Source organism: Denticeps clupeoides, chromosome 7 (assembly GCF_900700375.1).
Source record: "Denticeps clupeoides chromosome 7, fDenClu1.1, whole genome shotgun sequence".
Lineage (NCBI taxonomy): Eukaryota > Metazoa > Chordata > Actinopteri > Clupeiformes > Denticipitidae > Denticeps > Denticeps clupeoides.
Genome location: NC_041713.1, coordinates 7404493 through 7431404, shown reverse-complemented (window position 1 = coordinate 7431404; position 26912 = coordinate 7404493). Strand labels below are relative to the sequence as shown.

The 26912-nt window shown below is 41.8% G+C and overlaps 2 protein-coding genes across 5 annotated transcripts; both read left to right on the top strand.

The window, feature by feature from the left end:
- The first annotated feature begins 280 nt into the window (after positions 1-280).
- map2k4a (mitogen-activated protein kinase kinase 4a) lies at positions 281-13442 on the top strand. 4 transcript variants are annotated; one of them, XM_028986104.1, is made up of 12 exons: positions 281-604; positions 2723-2755; positions 5897-5999; positions 6252-6426; positions 7124-7243; positions 7647-7766; positions 7996-8047; positions 8154-8281; positions 11132-11209; positions 11285-11433; positions 12671-12716; positions 13049-13442. In XM_028986104.1, the coding sequence occupies exons 1-12, from the start codon at positions 463-465 to the stop codon at positions 13160-13162; spliced, it is 1260 nt and encodes a 419-aa protein (XP_028841937.1). In that variant the 5' UTR covers positions 281-462; the 3' UTR covers positions 13163-13442. The 4 variants fall into 4 exon arrangements, with proteins under 4 accessions (XP_028841937.1, XP_028841935.1, XP_028841934.1 ...); XM_028986102.1 differs by lacking the exon at positions 2723-2755 and having other exon boundaries at positions 316-604; positions 5909-5999; XM_028986101.1 differs by lacking the exon at positions 2723-2755 and having other exon boundaries at positions 317-604.
- Positions 13443-14618: 1176 nt separating this feature from the next.
- Positions 14619-26346, top strand: elac2 (elaC ribonuclease Z 2). Its single transcript, XM_028986123.1, has 24 exons — positions 14619-15070; positions 15512-15562; positions 15640-15710; positions 16056-16120; positions 16285-16342; positions 16453-16521; positions 17042-17179; positions 17342-17406; positions 17487-17545; positions 17631-17703; positions 18492-18604; positions 18755-18853; positions 18981-19119; positions 19385-19470; positions 19586-19707; positions 20065-20161; positions 20556-20694; positions 20955-20993; positions 21098-21207; positions 21531-21630; positions 22446-22566; positions 23132-23210; positions 23564-23708; positions 25814-26346. Exons 1-24 carry the CDS (start codon positions 14751-14753, stop codon positions 26066-26068), a joined length of 2613 nt encoding a protein of 870 aa, XP_028841956.1. The 5' UTR covers positions 14619-14750; the 3' UTR covers positions 26069-26346.
- The last annotated feature ends 566 nt before the right edge of the window (positions 26347-26912 follow it).

Here is a 26912-nt window from a genome sequence, read left to right as displayed (position 1 = left end):
ATAAATTGATCAAACACAGATCTATGTACCTATCTGCACGAGAGTTGTTCATTTTAAATTATTTCACAAGATCGAACATCTGGAATATAGCCAATGGGATCGAATGTAACTTATATTTATCGTATTTACACGTCCGTACCTGTTAATTACTGATCTTAATTATAACTTTTAAAACTTTGAATCAGTGTTTATAAGGTGGAATTGTGTCCTGTTTAAAAGGGTGAATCCTCATAAAAGCAGACCAGTCTTGAATAAAACCACGCCGGAATCCCGAAACTGGTTTACAGACGTGCTTCGGGTCCGGAGGCCAGTCTCCCGCCGCACTTCCTGGTTCGTCGCTCCGCGGCGACTTTCGGCTCGGTCCCGCTCGCTCCGGTGGGGGCGTCTGTCCGTCCGTCCTCGGGAGAGGAGTCTCTGCATTGCAGCCCGGCGCTGCTGCTGCTGCTGGAATTCAGACACACAATGGCGACTCCCAGCCCCAGCAGCAACTCAACAACATCCTCCGGCCACAGCAGCAGCAGCAGCAACGCGGGATCTGCGGCGCCGCCGCCGTACCACCACCAGTCCCCGTCGCAACACGTAGCGACCATGAGCAGCATGCAGGGTAAGCGAGGCGAGCGGCAGGGATGCCTTCTTCTTTCCCCGCCCCGCGTAGGACGCCGACAGGAACCGCGGCTCGCCGCGCCGGAGCCGAGACAGCCTGCGCGGGCGCCGAGTGGCCCGTAGCGCCGTTAGCCGTGCGACTGGAACGGGGCTATTTTTTTTTAGCCAGTTAGCTGCTAATCCAGCCGCCGCGGGCCGGCTCGCTCCCTCGTTTGCGGCTCGAAATCACATTTGCGATTTTACAGAATAAAAAAAATAGTATTTTGTGTGTCGGATTTAGTTTTGATTGTGACACCTGAATTAGCAGCGGGGTACCTAGCAGACCTGTAGTGGCACAGTCACGTTAGCAGGCTAATGTTAGCTTTGGGTTATGACACTGGGATTGATTTGAACAAAATAATAACAATAATAACCGATCGTAACTGAATATATGTTAATTAAATGCCAAAAAAATGTATACTTTTAACGGCCCTTTAATATACGCATTTTAGGACGGGGGTCGGATGACCAGCGCACAGGCTAAGTCGTCAGCGAGCATTTCTGACTAAAATTCTTTTTTTTTTTTTTTAGGGAGGGGGGGTAAAATACGTCGTTTGTTATTTACGAAGCTTGTCGGTTCGTGTCGATATCGGAGGTATAATTACGGCGCCAGCGGTCACTGTTTCGACCGCGCAGCGACGTACACGCACAACGTCGATATTATATATGCCGCTGTCGACGGTGGCTGTTGGGTGCGATGGACGCCAGGGCCGTTTAACCGGGAGGCGGCGGCCAGAGGAGGGTGGCAGCTTCGTCCTCTAACGGCGACAGGGCACCCCCTCCCCCGCGCTGTCGCGCGTCGCCGGGCCCGTGGACGCCGCATTGGCGTAGCGCCCAGCGGGACGAAACCGGGCGACCAGATGCTGGCGCTTCCAGGGTTCTGGCGACATTATCGTTGTTCTGTATAATATTTTCTTAAAAAAAAAAAAAAAAGAGAGAACAAAAAGTGTTGCCGCATATGGGCCTAGAAGTGATTTCATCTGAAAATGTCGATATGCATTTAACCCCGTTTTCATTTCGCTGCGTGGAGTAAAACAGTCATATAATTACCACTGATCTAACCTCTGTTCCTTCCCCCCAACACCGTTTAATTACTGTATATGATGAGAAAATGCATGCAACAAAAAAAAGCAAAGGGGAAAAAAAAAAACTAATTCATTGTTATAAATGTGATTGGTTTAGTTGTTGTGCCAATTTGTGGACTCACCTTGCATTTGACATGTTTAAAATTGATTTACTTTCTCTGCAATGTTGAGCAATGACGATTTTTCAGGTAATGACAGCATATCAAGGCATAACACGCCATTAAGATTATTGCTTTGTTCTTGCTTTTGTGATGTTGTTATAAGTGTCTTTGTGTAACAGTGAAGCATATTTCCACCATGACATTTTTCTTCCCTTACCTTTTTGCGACTGACTTCCCTAACCTTCCCGATTTGACGATGAATAATGGTGAGCTGCCCCACGAGAGTGACACAGAGCAAAATGTTCTCTACCTTATTTTTCTGGTTGCTTTACACCGTGCACCATTTCTTTTTCATTCTGATATATTTTTATGTTTCCTCCCTCCCCCATCTACTGTCTTGAATGCAAGTCATGTCATACCCCTGAGTTGTTGCCGTCCATTTGCACGTACATGTATTTCCCCATGACCAATACATTTTTCCCCTGTGTTGGGAGATCATGTGTCTGTCCGGTCAGTGATGCAAAGCCTTGCTTAAAGGTTCAGTGTTCAAGTTTGAGACCCATGGAAGTCTAGTCGAGTGGATTATAGATCTCAGAATAAAAAACAAACACATGGACACGTTGTTTTCTCTAGCACTTATAAAGTTTGAGCGATTCATTCTAAGGCATGGACGGGCTTTAACTATTCCAGAAGTGTGGTTCATCAACTTGTTCTCTATTTTAATTTTAAATGCTTATGATGTTTATGGAGCTTTTATTCTTTTCTTATTCATTTATTAAAAATGAAAGGTTAATGGGGCTTTAACAGTAGCCCATGACAATGCAACTGCCAAGCCACTGAGGAAATTTAATGAAGCTCAATGTGGAAAAAAAAATGTTTTCTTCTCACCTCCAGGGTTTCAGATAAACCTGTCTGGAGCTCCCCAAAGTAAGCCAACCCTCTCTGCTACGGTACCACCAATTCTCACCACTTTGTTTCCGCCTGATGGCCTGGTTCGGGGAGTCTGTCCTCTGTCCTCAACTAATCCAAGTGAAGAATTTGGGGTTTAGGCTTGTGCCGGTGTTGCCGTTCTTGGGTGTAAGGTAGCATCCAACCCATAATTTGAGTCTTTCTTTTCCCTTTCTGTCATAATTTCAAGAAACCAAATGAATTCATAACTTAAGCGTTCATCAAAATCATGGTGCTGACACCATAGTAATGAAGTTTATCAATCTGTGTATTACTGTGGATCTCAAAAGTCTGCACTACCTTGTGAAGCTGAATCCAAAATGAAGCTATTATTATTTTGAACTAATTGTTCATGTACAAGGCACGTTTATCCATTAAACAGCAGAGATTGGATGTCTCATTACTCTGTACTGAGAGGTGGATACAGCATGATCTATATAACACAATTGCTCAATCTGCTTAAGTTTAATGTTAGCTAGAGCATATTCTGCGTTCACCTTGTTAGGCGTCTGAGCAATTATTTTTTTTTTATTTAAAAAGCTCAGGATTTTTAAAAAATGGTTTTGTAACTTCAAATACTCCATCTTCTCATAGTAGAATACATTTATAAAATGTACAATGGGAGCATAGACTCGTCAGTAGACTCTTGAGGTCCACTGTTACATGCACATTATTTTCCTCTCTTCTCTTGCAATAGTAAATCGGCACAAGCCTAATGGTAAGCGCTTCCATTGACTTTGGGGCATTGTGATTCACACACTTGGGAAATCTGCTGGTCGGCACCAGAACCTCTTTCATGTACATCCGTGCCAAGTCTCTCAATGGACGCTGGCATGCCAGAGGAGTCTTTATTTGCTCAGAAATGCATGTCTTCATAAAAGCCTCCTTAAAACGCCGTAATGGAAGCTCAAGAAGGGGCTTGTTTCTTCATGAGCTCCCAGTTTTTAGACCGCTTGCTACTAACCAGCGGAGTGAAATAACGCTTGGGTGTTGTCAGTAATATTTTTGCGCCCTTTCTCCAGTTTGCATTTTTATTTTTGTTTTTTGTAGTTTTTAAAAAAAAAAAAATTTTTTGGGCATGTGCAGCTCTTAAGCAAACACCGGCCTGTTGAGACACGGAGACACTTGCCGCACAGTTTCACGGAGTGAATGCTGGCGACTCCACATGCATTCTTGTGGTTTTCCCCCGAGGAGAAGGAAGAAGAAAATGCATTCTGCGTTTCAAGGTGAAATCAAAGCTGCCCTCGTTGTGAAGCATTCCTTGGAACCCGACAGATTTCCAGACACACTAGTCGAGCCTCAACCGTATGTAGGACAATACGCAGCCTAACAGGAGAGTACAGGACATTACGGAGGTGGTGGGGTTCAACTTTAGCATAGCAGAAACAAGAAGGCACTGAGGAATACTGCACTGTTTAATTTTTTTTTTAGCAAGTCTTTTTTTTTTTTTTTTTTTCTGTCTGATTTTGTCCAGCTTCTGCTCCAGTACATCGGTGTAGGTTGCATCTTGCATGAGTAGTGTGGAGAGGCGCTTCATGTTCTGACATCATTCCGCCCTTCACTGATTGGTTAATGAAGCGGTTTCTGAATGTATTTGCCACGGCTCTAGGTGTGCACGGGATGATGTTTTGTCCTCCATTAAGACGTTATTTCAGCTAAAAGCTGGGACAAGGTGTCTCTTCCCAAAAGTTTGCCCTGGTTTGAAAAAATGACCACAGTTATTTTAACCTCCCCCTTTTTCCTGCACCATTAGTCTGATAATTTGTTTGTGTTAAATATGTCTCATTTAGCGCCTAACAGAGACGTTTGTCCTAGTGTAATTGCAGACCATGTCAGTGGTGGATTTGTTTTCATTGCATCCTTGATCAGCAGACACCAGTGTCCCTGTGGTTGATTCAGATGATTGTCTCACACCGAACTATTATTTCAAGGGGACCTCACGTACTGTACATACTGCAATATTCTACAGTTCCCACAAAATGTAAAAACAGAGCTGAAATACAAGATGCTGTTTTCGATCTGTGTGGATCACAATACATTTGTAATTCAGCCAGAACAACTGAATTTTGGATACAAAAATTTTCAATATTCAAACACCCCTTTTATTTACCAGTCACTCAGCATCCTGCTATTTTTCTCCACTTTTTGTTCGGTTTTGGAGCTGAATGATGCTTGGACATATTTTCATATGGATTTTGAATGATTTGATTTTGAAGATATTGAGCATTCACGCTTGGCTCCACTGACATCACAATGGCATTCATTTAAACATCTTCATGAACCAATGAGAGTAAACAGGGCCGCCTGGGTTCGGGTCTGAAGATCTACTGTCCAGCATAGTTCACAGTCCGCGCTTTGCTAGGGGTGTGACGAGAGACGATATTGGGTTTTTCACATGTTCTGGAAAAAGTCCTACATCAGGACCAAAATGTCTTCATGATGTAGGGTTGTATGATCGCAATATATCATATAGTTTTGTGCCAATTTATCCCTTTGTGGCAAAATTTGGTTGGTTTGGTTAAGGAGATTATGCTAGTTGTTCATTTTGTAGCATACAAACCAAGTCAAGAATTGTATTGTTATTTTTATTTTTTTATTTTTGGAAGATCCCCGGATAAACTGATTCAGTCTTATTGGAAAGGCATGACTACGTCTGGAACCGGTGAAATGCAGAACACTGATAGATGAGGGGATATTTATTCACGCTTTTCATTTATTAATTTTTTTTGCGAACAGGTAAGTCAATTTGGCGATTGCGAGAGGGTCCATTAAGAAGGCTAAAAAGTCAAACTTTTAAGACTGTAGGCTAGAATGCATCACGCTGGGTTGGTGGCTAGTGAATTCTGCATGAACTCTTGTGAAAGTTATGTGCATATGTGTATATTTATATATATGTATGTCTGTTTAGTTGTACCATTCCTCATTGCTCAAGCTGTATTTCTTCTTGGTTTTTCTTCCCTTCCTCCCCCTTTTCCCCGATTTCACACATACCATTCCTTTGTCTTGTCTGGTCTATTTTTCCATATCTTTGGTGTGTGGTGGGTTGCATCTTGTTTTTGCACTCTCAATGTATGCGAGTCCGCTGTGTTGTGAACAGTTCTCTACCTTTTTCCTTGACAGGTAAACGCAAAGCACTGAAGTTAAATTTTGCCAATCCCCCGATAAAACCAAATGCCAGATTTACCCTCAACACAGCAGGGCCCCCTTTCCAGAACCCACACATGTGAGTACAGATCTCCACTCCTTAGCGGGCTGTGGAATCAATGTGATCTTCCTTGGTTTTATTGAGTGGTTGGTGAATCCTGCATGTTAGATATGATGCCCTTTTAAAGCATTGGGCAGACTTGCGTTTTTTTTTCTGCACTTCTGAGTTATCTTGGCAGGTTAGCTTTTTTTAATCCAGCATTTGCCCAAAGGTAGTCAAAGTGGGTCTTCTGGCTTTCTGAAAAAGAGGTACTTTATCTGTTTTCATCAGAGAGAGGCTGCGAACGCACAGTATTGAGTCCTCAGGGAAGCTGAAGATCTCATCAGAGCAACACTGCGACTTCACTGCTGAGGACCTCAAGGACCTGGGCGAGATTGGACGAGGCGCCTATGGCTCCGTCAACAAGATGGTGCACAAGCCCTCCAACCAGATTATGGCAGTCAAGGTTTTGCCACGCTTTCGTTCTTATCTTCTGCAGCTGAAAATGTTTCTCTTACAGCAACAAAAAGCTTCTTATGTAGGTCTACACAATTTGAATCATGCATTTAAATTTGCAAATTGAAAATCCAATAATGTTGGCCACTGGTAACTGACTGGAGGAAGCTTAAAAGATGGAGGTTAAACTTTGTTGCTGCATATGTGCATACGTATACTTAATTAAAAAAAAAAAATCTTTTGCTGTTTGAAAATAAAAGATGGCGCTAAGTGCTGCAATATGTTTGCTAGTCTAAGGCCAGGCACCCCCTAATTATGTCGGTCATCCAGAACACGATCTGCCTTAACCACTGGTTAACCACCCTTCCACACCAGTTTTGGCACCAGTTTTAAAAATCGTGTTTCAAATTGTGTTTTCTATGTGAATTTATTATGCAGCTTTATATACAGTTCAACTTAAATAGTTAATTTAGCTTTTGCTTACTGTTAATTGGCACAGATAGTTACAGTTTACAGCAACTAGGTTTGCAACTGCTGGAGATTCTAATGCCTATCTTTGGTATGTAATACTATAAGTAATCAACTTTTAATCTAATGTAAAAGCAACTTGTAGAGCACTTAACTGTTTCGATGCAAATTGAAATGAATTTGCTTTCTTTGATATAGTCTGTAAAACTTTCACAAGTGGAACCTTTTTTGTCTGACAGAGAATTAGGTCAACCGTGGACGAAAAGGAACAGAAGCAGCTGCTAATGGACTTGGACGTTGTAATGAGGAGTAGTGACTGTCCATACATTGTCCAGTTTTACGGGGCGCTTTTCAGAGAGGTTGGTGGCTTTCCTCATCTCATCTCCTCCAGCTGGTCTGGTTGCTGAGCCCTGATCAGGTGCCATTTGTCAAAGGGAAGTCTGTTGGCCCGCGGGGAGGTGTTAGCAGATGGATCGGCATGTAAGACAGGAGGACTGCGCAGATGTTGCAGTCGCATGGTCCACTTCCCTGATGGACACTGAGCTCATTTCAGATGGGCTTCAGCGCTTCTTTACACATCGGTGGCGACTCCCGACCAACTGCCCAAGTTCCAAATCAGTGAAAAATCGTTTCTCGTTTCTGAAACGCATGGGCTCTCAAGGAAAAACTGCTTTGCTGCGTCGCTATCATCTGTCATCTGTCATTTCAGCAGTCTGGGTGTGAACATGAAGTTCCTTTTTTGTGTCTGTGCTTTCTTTGCAGGGTGACTGCTGGATATGTATGGAGCTCATGTCTACCTCGTTCGACAAATTCTACAAATATGTATATTGTGAATTAGACGACGTAATTCCTGAGGAAATATTAGGCAAAATAACATTAGCTGTAAGTGAACACTGCAGATTTTACTCTATAATACAGAAAAAACTAATATGAGGCGAATCCACCCTCTTACTAAAAAGAGGTATTTCCATACCAAATTATTGGTATGGAAATACCAAAGATTATCCTTTAAGATGGTATTTTATATATTACAATTTCATGTACATTTGGGAGGAAAAAGAAGTTATGGCAATGCTTTTCATGTTCTATGTTTTTATTTAATATTTTGCAGACTGTGAAAGCACTTAACCACTTAAAAGAAAACTTGAAAATAATTCACAGAGGTGAGACAAAGCATTTCTTATCCTTCTCACTCACCGAGTGTGCCTTGGGATTAGGTTTAATTTGAGATGTTACTATTTTTTTACTTGCTGCCATATAACTTCATAGATATAAAGCCATCCAACATTCTTCTGGACCGGAATGGCAACATTAAGCTCTGTGATTTTGGCATTAGCGGACAGCTTGTGGACTCCATCGCCAAAACCAGAGATGCTGGCTGCAGACCCTACATGGCGGTAAGTTATTTGCTCTTCGCCACTAATAACATGCAGTACGTCAATAAGCAAGCAGAACATTTTTCAATAGTGTTTTGCCCGCAGATGTTTAAGAAATCACACACCCAATCAGAATTCAGAAATTGCCATGAAACCATGTGCTGATCCTAGCAATATGACTTTTGATTGATCCATAAGGGGAAAATTCTTGAGACACTGTGGCCAATGGAACAATAAAAATGATTTCATAATTTCAGTAATATTGGTATTCTTGCTGGAGTTTTCTATTCCACACTGACAGCATCCTACTTGCAAAAAACTCAGCAGAGATTTCTTTTAGCAACTTATTGCCTCTGTGCTCCAAGCCCTGTAGGATCTAAGGCTGCTCATTCATGTGCCCCTTTCAGACATATTTCATTAGTAACTCATGGGATCAGAATTCAGTGAATCTTGCAGTTTGCAGCACCACAAACATTTCATGTAATTCAAAATACATCTTGATGAATGAACTCGGGAGGGGTGGATCATCTAATCTGTCGTCAGCAGAAGCCAAACGATACCACGTGATCAGCCACCCGGGGTTTAGCTTTCATCTGGAAAATGTAACTGCTGCCACTGTGCTTGGTGACATTTGCCCGAGTGTGAGACGCTCCCCGTGTCCTACAGATGACGTTCCACGGCTGGGGGTGACTCGTTCATTCATGGAGCTTTTTAATACCTTCCTTTCAGCCTGCCATTATAGTGAGGTAATCTGGAAGCCCCCTTACCCTCCCTGATGGGTCACTACTCCCCACTTTAGTTTCCAGGCTAAATTTGGAAGCGGTGTCACAGTGGCGGTAGGGTCTCGCGTTCATTCATGGATGGTTGGGAATGAAGCTGCGGGTCTGGGCGTTCCCACTACACTGGCATCCCCTCCTCTGCCACATGCATCCCGTTTCCTGTGTGTGCCTGGGTGCCCAGCCAGGACATATCTCACCATATCTTTTTTTTTTTTTTTTTTTTTTTTTTCTTCTTCATTCATCTGACTTTGGTGAGTCCGTGGGATGTTCTCCTTCCACTGCCACGATTAGAACTGAATATAAACGACCCGGCTTGGCTTCTTCTCTGAGCTCCTTTTGGAGCAGGACCTGGAGCTGAAATGTTGACCAGAGGGGAAGCTTGCTCTACATTTGTAAACGTGCTGACGGATCTGCTCATGGGTCGGCCACGTAACTTTACCCCATTCCTTGAGTTAATATGTTAAAAATGTGCTTACACACCAGCCCACCAGTGCGACCTCGCGCCTCAAGAGTCAGACCAGCTACATCATCGTCAGCGGCGAAGCTCACTGGCAAGACTGAATCAGTGTGCAGTAGCTGTGAGCTTGTAAAAAAAAAAAAAAAAAAACCTCCATACGGGAGGAGGTGGTGACATCAGCATCTATTTCTGGGTCTGACTGAATGAGCTCAGTGGAGGTGCTCCCCATGCGCATGGCTGGAAATCTTTTGCTGACGACGTCGGGAACCCTCTGAATTTGGCCGGGCCGCTCTGCCGCAGTCGGCAGACCAATCATCCATCTGTCTGGAGCTGATCTCACACTGCAAGTGTTTCGCAGATGGTCTCGCTTGCGTAAGGACCTGCTGACGTCAAGTTTGCCCTCAGGTTCTCGGGGCTTTGTTTTCCCGGACTAGTGAAATAGATCATTATACAAAGATTTTAAATGTCCCCTGACATTATTTATTTATTTATTTATTTTTTTTCGGTCCCCTTGTACTGTATCTGAATACTCTTTCTGAAATTCGGCCTTGGTGCAGAATTACAGCCACTTTGATTGTCCCACAATGAGATTTCCCCAAGGCGTGCCGTTTCGGTGTCTGTAGCTACAAATGCTGACGAGGAGGAGAGAGGCGGGATGAGGAGGAGAATGGTCGGTGGAGTTCCCTTTTTAGGGGAGGGGTGGGAAATTCTATGGGTGAACAAAGCATGAGAAACAGGAGGTAACCTTTCCCCTAATGATGACATAAGGGGGACGAATTCCAGATCTGACCATTTGAGCTGCTGCGAAGCAGAATGACCAAAGCACTCTTTACACCTATCGCCATTTCTAACCACTGCAGGATCATAGACAGGCTAGGGGAACTCGTATTAATGTTAAACAATCTCTCAAAGGGAAAAATCACCTAAAATCACTTGAATACTACGAAATGTTTTTGTAATTTTGATTGAAAAAGGATAACCCTTTAGCCCCCACCAAATGAAGACACACCGATTGGTCTTTTCTATAATCTGGATTCTTTTTGCCTTGATTTTTGGCAATATTATAATGCTGGATTTCTGATTTTCAAGATAAGTCTGTCATTATAAATCCACAAATATTGCACTTTATGTATAATTAATACACCATACACAAAAGTTGACCTACTTCCTGACATTCTACTCATTTGAAATAAGTCTCGTTGTCTGCAGGATTTCTCCTGCCCAGTACATGTGTTGTCCTTGCCCATTGTACTTGTCTTGGTGTTAACAAGAGAAGATACTTGTATGAATTGTTCTCAAAATGGAATTGGGTGTTAATGAGAGACAAAGAGATGCCTTATTTGACAAACACCATTGCCACGAACACATTGTTTGGTAGGTTGAACAATAGAAGTCATTCATGGACAAAGGACAATAACAGAATCCATTTCTGCATTCGGAAAGGCACGAGAAGAAGCAAATCCCTTTTAGACAAAAAAGCATTGAGTTTACTTCCTGTTTGAAGTGCAGACCTGCTCTTGGCCCTTTGAGATGCATGTCTTTTTAATGGTCTCTCTTGCATAATTTTTATACAGCTTCATGCAACTGTTTGCAGTGCTTCCTTCTGACGTTGTCTCGTCTCTGTCTTCTCTGCAGCCAGAGAGAATAGACCCCAGCGCTTCCAGGCAGGGCTATGATGTCCGCTCAGACGTATGGAGTCTGGGCATCACTCTGGTAAGTGCAGAAGGGGGGGGGGGGGGGGGAAGAGAGACCGTAAGTCTAATCTTGTCTGTGTGTGTGCTTCTTCAGTATGAGCTGGCAACTGGCAGGTTTCCGTACCCGAAGTGGAACAGTGTTTTTGACCAGTTGACGCAGGTGGTGAAGGGAGATCCTCCGCATCTGAGCAATTCAGAGGAGAGGCAGTTCTCCCCCAAATTCATCAACTTTGTCAACTTGTGGTGAGGAACACTCTGTTTAATTACAGCCTTACACAGGATGATCTCAACGGTTTTCAGCGCGGTCAGGTCCACCTCAGTCTAATGATTGTTCCCAAACAAGATCGTCATGGAAATATGAGTTTCTTAGTCTTCCAAAACAAGTCTAATGGAAATACATGTTATTTATATGTGGATATCATCTTTTATGTTTTCATATATATATGCATGACATAAACACAAAACAAAAAAATGCTGTAATCAGCATAACTGGCAGCTGATGGGAATTTCCTGAGTGACGCTCTTTTAGGTGAATCTGCGCCATCTGCTGGTCAAAGACCTAAACTGATGCCCCATTTTTTTTACATCTTGTTATTACGCCACTTCATGACCTGGGTGAAGGAATACCGCTTTGAGGTTTCTGTTGAACATATGGATGACTCTGATAAATGATACAAATGATCATTATATGAATGTAAATGTGACTAATTATTGCAAAAATTATAATGTTCTTTCAAGTCAAGCCACATGTACAGGACATGCAGAGAATTGAAATTATGTTACTCTCTGACCCATAAAAATAACATTAAATACAAAAACAGTAACAGTAACGAATACAGAGTATAAATACAATTTAAAAAGAAAGGCACAATATACAATTTTAAAAACACCATATACAAATAAGGGCACATGGTGGAGAGTGCAACATCAGGAGAGTGCAAAAACCAATAGTGCAACAGAGTTTTAAGTTTAAAGTGACGAAGTGAAAGTGAGGTAGATGGCAGACCAGAGCTGCACAGAGTGACTGGTGCATGGTCAGTTTGTGTGATTTAGAGTTCAGAAAGTTTGTGGAGCAGAAGAGGGGAGTGAGGGGAGTGGGGGCAGAGCCGGGAGGGAGTTGAGTTTCCTGACCGCCTGATGGGTGAAGCTGTCCTTCAGTCTGCTGGTCCTGGCCTGGAGACTCCGCAGTCTCCTCCCTGATGGCAGCAGGCTGAAGAAGGTTTGCATTGGGTGGGTGGGATCAGCTGCTATGCCGAGGGTTTTCTTCGCAGGACATTTAATAATTACCATGGTAAAGGTTCATATAATGTCTGTTTTTTAATTATTTGCACAGTCCTTTTAAATTGTTATAAGAGAATAGCACTTGTTAATAGAGAATAGAGCAAATAGTTTAGAGTAGTATAGTATAGAGTGGTAGATGAATTTTTGGGTATTGTAGCTTATTTCATATACTCAGCTTTTTTTCTTTCTCTATATTCAGCCTTACAAAGGACGAATCAAAAAGGCCAAAGTACAAAGAGCTTCTGGTAAGATGTATTATATTTTAGAAAAATGCCAAAATGCACACATGGTCGTGAATTTACATTTTGTTTTTAGTGCACGTTTTGTGTGTCTATCAGATTGTGAGTTGTTTAATTGCATCGTTCATTTGGGCAGTGTTAGTCTAGCAAGTTCAAAATCGCCAAGGTGCAATTGAGGTCCCCTTGAGCAAGATACTCTCCCCAAACATTGTTACACTGGGCGCCTTTCATGGCTGGCCACTGCTCATTAAAGGCAATGGGTTAAATGCAGATGACATATTTTGTTGTGTGCCCGTGTCTATCACAAGGACAAAAACAATCACTTTCACGTCTTTCAGAAACACCCGTTCATACTGATGTATGAGGAACGCCTGGTGGATGTGGCCAGTTATGTCTGCAGAATCCTGGATCAGATGCCTGCCTCACCCAGCTCGCCGATGTATGTGGATTGATAATGAGGCAGACAAGGGCCAAAATTCGATTTTAATGAGGCAGACAAGGGCCAATAAAGTCGTTTTTGTGGCCAAATGCCTTTAGAAACAAACGCTAGTCGGTCACAAAAATGGCTTCACCTAATTGAGCCCAAAGATTAAAAAGAGGAGAAAAAATGTCAATACATGAAATAAAATAAACAAACCACGGTGTAAAAGAATGCTTTGTCACAAATTGCAGTGTTAAATGAGAAAATTCATGCGGCAACACCAGGTGCAATAAAGATTGGTGTTCATTTCAGTCACGTTATTGTATAATATGAACATTCAGAGCTCTCTCTCTTTCCTCTGGTCTGATCTCTATCTCTGTTTCTTTGTACACAGACACTTTCACGTACAAACATGCTTAAGTATAATAGTAACTGAATGAATATACCATGGTCACTGAATGAATATACTATGGTCTTGACTCATCATGATGTGAGACCTCATCTCTTATGTGGATGCAGTATAGTGATTTTTTTTTTTTTTTTTTTAAGTCGAATTTTATTTATACTTATTATGAAATCACTTGTGGAATATATGATTTGGAGCATACTTCAATCACATACTGGAATCATGCTTTTTTTTGTGAAATGTCCCACCTCTTCCATGTATGTGACATTAAGCATTGTGTTTTGTATCTTAAAATGAGAACCTTGCTTCTTAGGATGTAAAGCAAAATAAAAGAAATTGCATACGTGGGCAAGATGGATATATATGGCGTCTGTGCAGCACGCCGAAGAGGTCTTCACTGTACAATGACATGTACTGGTTAAGAAAATAATAATAAAAAGAGAGAGGAAAAAAAAATGCCTGTCCTTCATTTTTTATTTATTGTTTGATTTGAACCTGACTATAGAATAGATGAGGTTGTGTCCGTCATTGGGTCAAACTGTTTTATAACTGCACATAATATTTAAGTGGGCAATATTGGAAACTGTATTGAAACCTGAAAACCTTTTGTAATAAGCGTTGGTAATTTATGTCTACCCGTACTGTAGAATGTTGACAGCACAAGATCAAATGCTCTTTTAATGTGATGATCACATAACACAATATTGCATTATAGCACAAATATCAGTAGCAGATGATATCTGACAGTCTGATTTTAATGGCATGATAAATCAGATACAGTTTGTTGCATTACTGGATGACATTGTGCTATAATGCAGTTTTTTAACGTGGGAATTTAAAAAATATTTGAAGTATTGAATTTACAGCACGTGGAATACTGTACCAAGGACAGATATTAGCAGCATACTTGTATTGTTATGAGACGCCTTAATTATCAGTATTTGAGGTGGGAATAAGTCCAGGAAAAAGATTCCTGAACGAAGTATAGCAGGTTAGACATTTTAAGGTCAAACGTCCACCGAGCTCGCTGACGCCTTTGATCGCGCCAGCCAATCAACGAGTAAGACCGTCATACGTCATCATCCAGCGCCGGAAGGTGGCGCAATATTGTGTCACATGTGTCAACGTTCTCTGGGCTTGCCGCATGCGAGGTCCTGCAATGAACTGAAATGCCCGTGAACCCGTCGTACCGGCCACGCAGCGGCTGTTTACTATGAGCACTGTGGCTCTCCGCTGTAAATCCGCCGCTTTGCGACTGCTGGACGTGCCGTTCGACCCATGTAACTTCAGCCGAGTCTCGCCCCGCCGCGTCGCTTCACGTTTTCCGCGGAGAATGGCTTCCAGCGCACAGGGCAGACCGAGACCGGCGGGCAAGGGGACGAGGCCGCCCAAGGACACCCTGAGGCACGTGAGGATGAAGGAGAACAGGCGACAGGGAGAACTGCATGGCCCCTCCACCGTCTACGTCCAGGTGGTCGGGGCGGGGACGCGCGACAACGACGCGTCGCTGTACGTCTTCTCGGAGTACAACAGGTGAGCGATGGACCCTTGTCGCGCCCCGAATCGTCCGGGACATCCGGAGAGCACAGTCTCGTCGGCCAATAATAAACTACTGTAAGCGTGGCAAAACTCATGCAAACGTTTCAGGCGTGTCAAACATCTCGCGAGATCGCTTTACATAACGTGGATTTAATATTATGCACCGGCCTGGCGATATGCAGCGCTGATAACACAAAAGACTACAGATCCCATAATTCACTGCAGCGCTTGCCTTTCCATACATGATGTTTACACTGCAGGTGAATCTGCGCAGGAGCAGTTTCCACTTCCACTTTATTTTTTCAGACACCAAAGTAAAATTGATACCCTTCATTCTCACCTGGAAGAGAAAGTGTCCCTATTTTGGGGTTGAGAAAGTTTGCACCCTGTGTTCACCAGCCCTCTGAATAATGCTGGATGGACCTGTGCTTGCAGGTACCTGTTCAACTGTGGAGAAGGAACCCAGCGCCTGATGCAAGAACACAAGTAAGCAATCGAGACTGCAGATAAACTCACACTTAATGAAGTTAAATGTCCGTTCCCCTCTGTCTGTACGTCTACAGGCTGAAAGCTGCTCGCCTGGACAACATATTTCTGACCAGAATGAGCTGGAAGAATGTTGGCGGGCTGTCAGGTAAATACTGAGGCAAAGGAGCAAACCACTTACCCAGTGCTTTCTTTGAAACTTTTTCTAATTTTAAAACTTTTTTTTCTTTAATTTTTTTATTTTTATAAAATAAAAAATGGGAGGAGCCTGTAAGGACTATTGACTGCTCTTGCAGACCTTACATCCTCCTTCTGGACTATTTAAACACACCCTTATTAATGTGACATTCCCAGGCAGTCCTCACGCATTTCAACTTATACAGCATCTCTCCACACCTAAATGAACGAGTATTGCAATGAGCGTCTCATACATGTCATGCATTCTGGTGAGAGTTTAACTCTGATGTCTAAGTCAGATTTATTTATCATGCAGGAATGATTTTAACCCTAAAGGACACTGGAGTGCCTGAGTGTGTACTGTCTGGACCCCCACAACTGGTCTGATAACCTTCCTGATGTTCCATTGTTAGACTTTCCGCTATTGTCATAGTTTTGTAATTTTGCTCTATTGAAATCTTTAAATTTAATCCAGTGAAACGATTGCTATGTAAAATATGTGAAAATGTGTGATTCAGGAGATAAATCTTTTGCTTGCTATGCAGGAGAAGTATATAAATGCCATACGGGTGTTTTCTGGACCACTGGAAGAAATTAAGCTAGGTGAACAGAACACACTGATCTTTTATTGTACCTGAGGTTTTCTTTTCTTTTTTTCTTTTGTATTTATGTGTGCCCTGAACGTTTGTTCTGTCCATATCTCTCATCCCCAGCCGTGCGGCCGTACACGGAGCCCCAATTCTCCGATGACACAATGACTGTCAATCAAGTGGCAATATTTGGTGAGCATGACTCAGCTATTGTGCTTATTGCTAATTGTTCCTCCTGCACAATTCATTACTGTGGAAGTTTTAACACGCCCAGGGCAGGGATTAAGGGTCTTCATTATTAAAACTTTTAAACTTTCATGGAAAAAACATTTACAAAAAAAACAATTTTTTTTTTTGATGTAATAATTTATGGAACGTCAATAACAGCAATAATAATTTGGTTGGGGAAAATCAGGATAATGGTTCAAACGATTTTATTCAATTTATGATTAGTACCATTTTTTACTCAGAGTAAACCCAGGACTGGTTCTTCTGAGCTAAATCAAGAGTAAAAACCTATTGACTGCCTCTTTCATTTTTTTCAAACATCTGACATTTGAATCTTTATTGGTTATCATTAATCTTATGTGAGTTATCTGATTAAATTGTGACTTAAATTGTGTTAATTGTTTTTTGGTATGTTTAATCCCTGTGTTTCTGTAGTTAGTCAAGGAATGTTCTGTTCATTTGAAGTTCTTCTGTTGTCCTCCAGCTGATGTGAAGGGAAGTGGGACAAGACGCTCGCCTGGTTCTGGACGTAGCAGCCCAGCCAGCAGTGCCAGCAACAGCCCGCGGAGGGAGCTGTGGCGGTCAGACGAGTCAGTGGAGAACCAGGCCGCTGATGCTCCAGGTATGAGCAGATCATCTTGAACTTGAATGCTGACTGAAATGTCCTACTTTCTGATAATTATGTTAATTTTTAAATGGGATAACTTGTCGATTTCATGTTTTTATTTAAATTTAAAGTACACAATATACCATTTTCCTTACTATGTTTAACATTGCTTTTTAGATGTGAAAAATGATAAAGAAAAATCTAGCAGAGATTCTTCTTTGGTTGTTGCCTATGTGTGCAAGGTAAGAAACCATAAGTGTTGTGTCATGGTTGTTAATTAAAAATTTCTTTAATGATTTATTAAGTATTTCTCCTTTAACAGCTTCATCCTAAAAAGGGAAACTTCCTTGTGCAAAAAGCAAAAGAACTCGGATTGCCTGTGTAAGGGATTGCAATGCTTTTTGGATTAAATGTATGTTCTATGAGTTCCAGAACAGTAGGAGTTATTGTTTGATTTTCTTTATAGAGGGACGGCAGCCATTGGCCCCATCATTTCTGCTCTGAAGGATGGAAAGAGTGTGACCTATGAAGGCAAAGAGGTATCATATTTAATACCCCCATAGCTGCAAAGGGTGGGGCAGTGTACAGAACTGGATATTCCTATTGAATTGTTAATCATGCAAATGATGCCGTTTTTCCACAAGTAACGAACCATTTACTCTGGATCACTTTGAACTCATTGCACAAAATCAATCACTTTGCACAAAATCTTTTTTTTTATTATTTAATTTTATTTATTTTTTAAATCTTACACATTGTCTTTCACTCATTTGCACACCTTCACCCTACCTGTTACATATTTTATGTTAGACATAAAAATGTAATATTTGGTTATGTTTGCAATATTTGCATATTACGGTAGGCAGTGGTGGCCTATCGGTTAAGGAAGCGGCCCCATAATCAGAAGGTTGCAGGTTTGAATCCCGATCTGCCACGGTGCCACTGAGGTGCCACTGAGCAAAGGACCGTCCCCACATACTGCTCCCCGGGCGCCTGTCATGGCTGCACACTGCTCACTCAGGGTGATGGGTTTAATGCAGATGACAAATTTCACTGTGTGCACCGTGTGCTGTGCTGCTGTGTATCACATGTGACAATCACTTCACTTTTCTTCTTATTGGTCTTCATTGTATACTTGCAACATTTGCAATACTGTGGTCTGTAGCAGTCGCAAAAACCATTTCACTGCATATCATACCGAAATTTGAATTTGTTCAATTTATTGCATGCGTTCACACTCACATCATGTTATATATTTGCAGTAAATACTAACATCATGGGAAATGTTTTGTCTTGTTTTATAATATGCTTGTGTTGTGCCATGCAGATACACCCAGAGGAGGTGTGCACCCCTGCTGATCCGGGGCCTGTGTTCCTTGTGGTTGACTGTCCCTCTGAAGACTTTGCACAGCCTCTGAGCACCAATGAGCATCTGAGTAGGTACGGTGTGTCCACTAGAGATGTGCCTTAGTTCGGGGTGCAACATCTGGCCCGATTCTCCTCAGATAGACCATACATATTTCATTTTCCTACCAGCTGACTGAATGTATGATATAATCAGCTAAAGTGAGGTGTATTTTTTTTTCTTAGGTATCAAAGTGGAGGTACTGAGGACTCTGCTGCACTTGTGGTACATATGACCCCCGAGTCTGTGCTGGAAACCGATGAGTACAAGGGGTGGATGGAAAGGTTTGCCTTCTCTTACCTGTATTAAAAAAATAAATAAATAATATATATATATATATACACACACACACACACATACACAAAAACAGATTTTTGTTTTTCTTTTTTTTTTGTTTTGTTGCATTTCTAGGTTTCCACCCTGTACCGAACACCTGATTCTGAATGAGCATGCAAGCACAGTTCACAACATTCGGAGCCACAAGATTCAAACTCAGCTCAACCTCATCCATCCAGAGATCTTTCCAGAAATGAAGCACCTTCAAACCAAGGTTCATGGATAAGCCAGTTACATCACTTATACACCAGTCAGCCAGAACCACCTGTCTAATACTGAGCATGTGGCCCTTTTGCCACTGAAATTGCAGTGACCCTGTGGTTTTTGGAGATGTTTACTTCCTGGTCACAGTCGCTCAGATTCCTTGCACTTCATTATAGTTTTCCTATTTTCAGCTGCCTCAATTGCACTAATATAACAAGATATAAGTTAATAACATTGTGGCCGAGAAGAAATAATTTCTCCTCTGCTCGCTGTAGGAATCCCAAGCTGCTCTACATGTACCCAATGTCCGGGCTGAGTGTCTTCTGAAATTTCAACTTCGACCTAAGGTGGAATGGCAAAGGTATGTCCATCCCCAGTGATGATTACCCTGATCCTAGATCATCTGAAATGGGCTACGTCTGCAAATGATGATAGGGATGATTATATCATCTCCTCCTGTACCAATATGCCCACAGAGATGCAATCCCAATGTGTGACACAGCCGAGTTTGTAAAGGAGGCAGCTGAGGTGCCAAACTTTCTGCAGGAGGTGGAGGACTGTCGGCAGTTCCAGAATAAGGACGCGGTGGTGCAGTCAGGTGGGTCACCCTCACCTGCGTGTGGCAGCTGACCTCGCAATTATGGGGATGGGGTGGGGAGACATGGCGGATACACATTGCTTTGACTCTGTCGCATGACTGAAGTGGTGAAGTGGTATTTCAGGCGATTCTAGAGATTAAAGATGCATGTTTTGCAAAATTGCAATGGAAACAGTTTCCCTTTTTTCCCTATTGTTTTATAGGTCACATGACATTGTGATGACACAATAGTTTTATTGAATTTTTTAGTTATTGTTGAATAATTATTGAATGAATAATCACTGTTGGAGTTATTATGTAAATAAGTTGCATTTGGCAAATTGTGCTAACTGTCAGTGGTGATTTATTTTGTTGAAGGTAAGGCGGAGAAATACCCAGAGGTGGTGTTTTTAGGAACCGGCTCTGCACTCCCCATGAAGATTAGGAACGTGAGTGGTACTCTGGTCAACATAAGGTACGTGCTCCTTCACTCATGTCATTCTTTCATGGCCACAGGATATTTCCTCTTTTTGTCCTTGTAGTTACAATCATTATCAGTCTCATAGCAGATGTTAGGGCAGTTCATTTAATAAAACCTGCCATTTCCAATTAGCCTCATCGCTCATTTAGTGTGCATTAATCTTCCTTTAGTGTCCTCTGCATGGCCTGGCATGAAGATTACACTGAGCGAACAATTAGGCTAACTGTAGGGTTAGTGCTCAGTTTTGTGCACCCAGCATGAAATGTGCTTTTTAACCATTGAGTGGGTGCACGTGTGTGTGTGTGTGTGTGTGTGTGTGTGTGTGTGTGTCATTTGTGATTTTGTGACTGGCAGTCAGAGTGCATCTCTGTGTGTCTTATATTTGCAGCCCAAATCAGTCAGTACTGCTGGACTGTGGAGAGGGCACCTTTGGTCAGATGTGTCGTCACTATGGCGACAATGTGGACGAAGTGCTCACGAAACTCTCCACAGTATTCATCTCTCATCTCCACGCCGACCATCACACTGTATGTGACAGGGCTTGACCTTTTCAATATTCTTCTACGAACGACTTGATAAGTGAATGACTATAACTGACTTGGCTGGTGCCAGGAATCTGTAACTAAACATTCAATTTATAATTAAAGAAATGGAGGTTATTAAACCACATTACTCTTAAAAGCATTAATCTCCATTTCGTTATGCATCTTACCTGTGTTCAAAGACATTGTAATGACCATATTAGCCTAAAAACCCACTGTTAATGATCATGTCGTCCTCCTGACAGGGTCTGTTGAAGTTGCTTTTGCAGAGAGAGCGAGCTTTGGTAAGCCCGCCACCTTGCTCACAGATTAGCATTGTGTTGCCATATTCTATATTAATTGATTGTTGAATTCTGTTGTTTAAATAATTTCTTATACCTTGTTGCAGAACAGTCTGGGGAAATCCTTTACCCCAGTTTACCTGGTCGCCCCAGTTCAGATCATGACGTGGCTTAACCAGTACCATGACCACTGCGAGGAGATCCTCAGCCACATCAAGTAAGTGATCTGCATGACAATATGCCTTTAAATATGCAGCTTTGCCGTGACCTGGTTTCCATTTTAAGATGATTTTGCCCTCACAGAGCAGTTTGATTTTATTGAGCCAGTCTGTTTGTTCCTGCATCTTGGGGCTTTATTATTATTCTGTTGCCATACACGACTGTTGAAGCTGCACAGATTAGCAGATGATTAAAGTAATGCCTCCACTTCCCTGTCATTAAATGGTCTGCGGGTAAAATAAATAAATAAAAATCTGCAGCAAGCACTGCACTGGTTCAGGTCCTCATTACAGATTCTCTCTGCTTTGTGCTCAATTTTAGCATCATTCCTGCCAAAGTCTTGTGTGAAGGAGCTGAGATGCCCAAGTATAAAACTAAGTCTTTCCTCCATGCAATGCTGAAGAAAACAGATCTTACAAGGGTATGAGTTTTAATGTTGTATTTCATACAATGTTTAAAAAATTGTTGATGACAACAGTGAGCAAAGCAAAGTTAAAAAGAGGCAACTCCGGAAAAAACAGATTCATCAAACGTTCATTTGGATTTTTCGAAATTGCTCCATCTTAGTTTCCATAACCACCACACAGTAGCTGTAAACAAACTTTTGACTAGTAGTCTATATACAGTGAGTACAGAAAGTATTCAGACACCCTTAAATTTCCCACTCTGTTATATTGCAGCCATTTGCTAAAATGATAAGTAATTTTTTTCCTCATTAATGTACACACAGCACCCCACATTGACAGAAAACCACTGAATTGTTGACATTTTTTCAGATTTATTAACAAAGAAAAACTGAAATATCTAGTAGATATTTAGTAGAAGCGCCCTTTTGATAAAGCCATTTTTAAAGTCTTTTTGGGAAAGATGCAACAAGATTTTCACGTTTGGAGAGCCACTGCCAAGGTCTTATATAGACCGGGTTGTGGCTTTACTAACCAAGTCCAATCAGTATAATCAAACACATTTGGACTCAAATGAAGATGTAGAACCATCTCAAGGATGGTGAAATGAGTGTCAAGGGTCTGAATACTAATGCAATATTTCAGTTTTCCTTTGTTAATAAATCTGCAAAAATGTCGGCAATTGTGTGTTTTTCTATCAATATCGGGTGCCTTGTGTACATGTGCTGGATATTTGCTTATTGGGAGCTACTGCTATGAATGTGCTATTAAGAGTGATCCTGTTTAAGAAATTCATGAAACTCATGACATACCGTTGTGTGCACTTCTGCAGTTCCAGACCTGTGTGGTGCGTCACTGCAAGAACGCGTTCGCCTGCGGCCTCACCCACCAGTCCGGCTGGCAGATAGTTTTCTCCGGGGACACTATGCCCTGCGACGCCCTCGCTCACATGGGTTGGTGCTGAAAGATGTACTGCCTAAAACTAATTGGGATATTTCTCTGTCGATTGACCCTTCTCTGATATTTTAATTGACAAGGCAGAATAAATGTGGAAATTATCGAACATTTTTGCAGTTTAAAATAAAATAATAAATCAGGTTTCAGTAAATGCGTGTTAAATGAATTCTGTGGAGGAGGGTTTGCTGTCATTCCCCAGTCCAAAACTGCTGTGGCTGGACTGCCTGATTTGCACACCTTCAGCCCTATTCCTAATGTCATCGACCGGGCCAAGTGGCTCTCTATGATTCTCACAGTCTGGCTAATCATTCCTGAGGGATCTCGCTTCATTGACTCCCTCGGAATTGCAAGCCTGGATATTATCCAGCTGGCTCGAACCCTTAAAAAAAAAGGAGTGTTTCCCTGAATCCCGTTCATTACAGATGGCCTCTGTTGCCGGCCCGATTGTTGATTAGGCAGACCTGGTGATTGATTTCCTTTGGGAACGGAGTGAGAACGGTTAGCAGTAAATTCTCTGTCGCCGCAGAGCTCTGATTCATGCCTTGTTTGGCCTGTTCACAGGGCCTAATGCCACATTACTTATTCATGAAGCCACTCTGGAGGACGGTATGGAAGAGGAGGCTAAAGAAAAGAGACACAGGTATAGCAGTCAAGTAAATTTCAATCGCACATGTTACAATTCATCCTATAACGTTTATATAATAGTTGTGTATGTAATACATGACACATCAATGTACCATTATAAATAATATATTATTTCCATGTAATAATGTATGTAGCTGTATTGTTTTTATGTATATGGAATACAGCTTGTGTTATGCTGAGGTGGTTACTACTCTTGTCAGTGTGAAGTTTCTGTCTGTTTAAAATGATCCACATGCGAAATCGATGTGAACAGTTTAATAAAAAGAGCTGTGGAGGTTTAAAAACAAACCTTGACGTAATCTGTGTGACACAAGGTACCGACTCTGGGCTTTTTCTCTGAATTGACAGCACCACCTCCCAAGCTATTGGCATTGGCATGAAGATGAACGCCGAGTTCATCATGCTGAACCACTTCAGCCAGCGGTACGCCAAAATCCCCCTCTTCAGCGCCGACTTCAACGAGAAAGTGGGAATAGCTTTCGATCACATGAGGGTGAGTGCAGAAAATGTTTTCATTTCTGTGTGAATATGGTGTCACATGGGGTCTACACATTGAGTCATTGTGGACTTTTTATCTGTACAGTGCTTCCTATATTTTTGCAGAACACAGAAAATAAAATACAGCTGTGCAGTAAAATGTCTTGCAGGGGAAACGTCAAATTAGGGAAAGCTCTTGAAATGGAATAAAGTCACAATCTCTTTTATGTCCTCAACAAAAAAAATGTATTAAAATAAGACGTTATCACACTGCAGGGATTCTCTATCAAAACCCCAAACTGAGGGAAGCAGATAGTATAGAAGATACTCTTTGCGATCAAGTCTAATCATAGTTTAGTCATTCATGTATGTCTCCTTCGTCCTGTGCATTTAGTTGCGTTGAACCCTCTGTCACGCATGCTCCCGCAGTAAAAAAGCTGATTTACCAGACGTGGTATATCATTTGCAGCCGTCAATATGCGGGAGACCCCTGGGCCTACTGGAAGAGGTGTGATGCATAACCACAGCCAATTGTGCTCCTTTTTAGCCGCTTTGCCAACAGCTTCGAGAAACAGTCACCAGGATGGAACTGGGGCGGAGGTCGTCTTTCCCAGTTTAGCATATTGGTTGGGGTGATGGATCCAAGTTGTTCGCTTCGTCTTTCTCATTAGTCTTAAAACCAAATTGCACCCACAGTGGTGTTATATTACCCACAATTCTTTGCTAACTATGCGGTAGTGTTGGGAACATGACAGGGTGGTTTACATTTACATCTTATCCAGAGCGACTTGCATAAGTTCTTTAAATATCCGTCATTGAAACCCCTTGTTTGGTTCACTAGGACCTGATCTGCTCGCATAACACCTCAGAACAAAACCGTTTATTTATTATTATTGAATATCGAAAGTTTCCGTAGGAGCTTCATTTTGCATTTGAAGATCTTTAATCACCCAGCTGTTCAGACATCTAGTGGAGGTTCATTCTACCAAGACAGAGCAGAGTATAGATGAATGCTTTCCTAGTACCTTGAGAGATGGTGGTACCAGTCGAGCAGTGCTGGAGGATCGGAGAGATCGAGGTGCAGAGCGAGGAGTGATTATCCTTCCTTGGCTTTGTAGGCCAGCTCCAGGATTTTGAGTCTGGTGTGGCTATAGGAAGCCAGTGGAGGCAGCGTAAAAGTGGAGTAGAGTGGGAGAATTTGGGAAGGTTGAAAACAAGTTGTGCTGGAGCGTTCTGAATCAGCTGGAGAGGTCGAGTAGAGCTAAGACGTAGACCAGCCAGAATTGGGTCACAGATGATGACCAGAGTTTGGACCGGTACCCGAGTAGCCTGAGTTGACATGAGTTGATGTTTGCTGTTTATGGAGATGTAGGCAAAGAATTGAGCAAAAAAAAATAAGTTGCAATCAAGAAATCAAATAATATTTAAGTCAGGCCTTGAAGGGTTGATTATTATTCAGAGCTTGCATGTTAATGCAGGGTTTAAATGAGGCCTTTTTCAGCTGAATATGAATGAATAAAACTGAAACCAATATTTCAGTAGGTTATTACATTATTATTATTATTATGATTATTATTGTTGTTATTAAGGCTCAAAAGGTGTTCAGAAACAAAGAAAGCAATAATGGTAATATGCTTTGTGCAGGTCTTTTGAGAGAAGTCACTTGGCTAACTTTTATATCCGACAGATAATATTGGCTGTGGTGATGCTCAGCCTTGTAACCATCTGAAGCCGCTTAAGGAGAGCAGAGAATATCGAATTTAACTTAAATCAAGATACAGGCTTGGAGGCGAAGCTAATGAGGCATGCGAATTTTTAGATTACACCTTGATTATAATGTCTTACGGAATTGACTTTTTTGGGGGTGGTCCCTTTTCTTTAAAAACAAAAAAACTGTTAAAGTTCCGCATGCACCTCCTGCAGGCTTTATTTTAAAGCTTGATCATTTACCAGAACAAATTAACCATTGCCGGGTAGCACTGACCTCATACGAAACATGGCCAACATTTCATTTTAAAAACATTGTGTCTGATGTGAGAGTAGTAATAAAAATATTTTGGCAGTTTAATTTAAGTATCCACGTAGGTTTAGTGTTAAACGTGTATGTCATTCCCTCTTCAGATCCGTTTTGGAGACTTCCGGGTCCTTCCCAGACTAATCCCCCCGCTGAAGGCTCTGTTTGCAGAGGAGATAGAAGAGATGGAGGAGCGCAGAGGGAGGAGGGAGCTGAAGCAAATGAAAGAGGCGGTGACCGAGATAAACAGAGGAGAAGGGAAGCGGCCCTCGGCAGTGAGCGACGACCCCAACAGAGGCGCCAAGCGTGAGCAGGAGGGTGACGCCCGGGAGACGGACACCAAGCGACTAAAAGCCAGCTGAAGGGGTTATCTTTCGAGAACAGACTGATGTATTACATCCCAGAGTTTCTCCAGAAACTTAACTGGACTGAAATGACCCAAGTTTTGAAAATCTAATTTAAGAATATATCAGATTTTTTTTTTCTTGCTTGAACTCACAGTTTAAGGCTGCTGTTGTGTTGTTCTTTATTTATTCAAGTTTTTGTTAATTAACTTTTAATTCTGTGTGTGTAGATACTCCAAATGAACATTATTTGCTGGGGGTTTTTTTTGGATAATAATAAGTGGTATGAAATCAAATTACAAAATGTTCATGGTATTATTTTTAAGCACTGATTGGTTAATCTTTTCCCATCATTATTCATGTGGAAGGTAACTCACAATGAAGTGTAGATTCATTTTGTGTTATAGTGCCATCTTATTTAAAAAAACAAAAAAAAAAAGTAAGACTTACTGAAAATTAACTGCTTCATCCATTTGTCCAGTAACGATTATCAGTGTACAGTACAGGCCAAAAGTTTGGACACACCTTCTCATTCAATGTGTTTTCTTTATTTTCATGACTATTTACGTTGGTAGATTCTCACTGAAGGCATCAAAACTATGAATGAACACATGTGGAGTTTTATTTAATTTTCTTCGGTGTGACGAGACACCCCAGTGTGCAGCACACAGTGCCAGAATGTTTTGATCTAATATTGATCACAGGCCGCAATATGAGATCTGGTTTGCTCAGAACGGAGTGTGCTCCTACCTGACAGTCCTTTGAACAATCGCTCTGCGAATGTCTTCATCAACAAACACGTTGTGTCACACCAGACACCATGCGAGTCGAACATCTCGTCCTGACCTCCATTCTGTCATTT

Excerpts from the sequence above, each read along its gene's own strand:
- map2k4a (XM_028986104.1), top strand. The coding sequence starts at position 463 with ATGGCGACTCCCAGCCCCAGCAGCAACTCAACAACATCCTCCGGCCAC. Across the intron at positions 11,434-12,670 it reads ATCAACTTTGTCAACTTGTG|CCTTACAAAGGACGAATCAA; the intron begins GTGAGGAACACT and ends CTCTATATTCAG. Across the intron at positions 12,717-13,048 it reads CAAAGTACAAAGAGCTTCTG|AAACACCCGTTCATACTGAT; the intron begins GTAAGATGTATT and ends CACGTCTTTCAG.
- elac2 (XM_028986123.1), top strand. The coding sequence starts at position 14,751 with ATGAGCACTGTGGCTCTCCGCTGTAAATCCGCCGCTTTGCGACTGCTG. Across the intron at positions 20,695-20,954 it reads TCCACGCCGACCATCACACT|GGTCTGTTGAAGTTGCTTTT; the intron begins GTATGTGACAGG and ends TCCTCCTGACAG. Across the intron at positions 21,208-21,530 it reads GAGATCCTCAGCCACATCAA|CATCATTCCTGCCAAAGTCT; the intron begins GTAAGTGATCTG and ends GCTCAATTTTAG.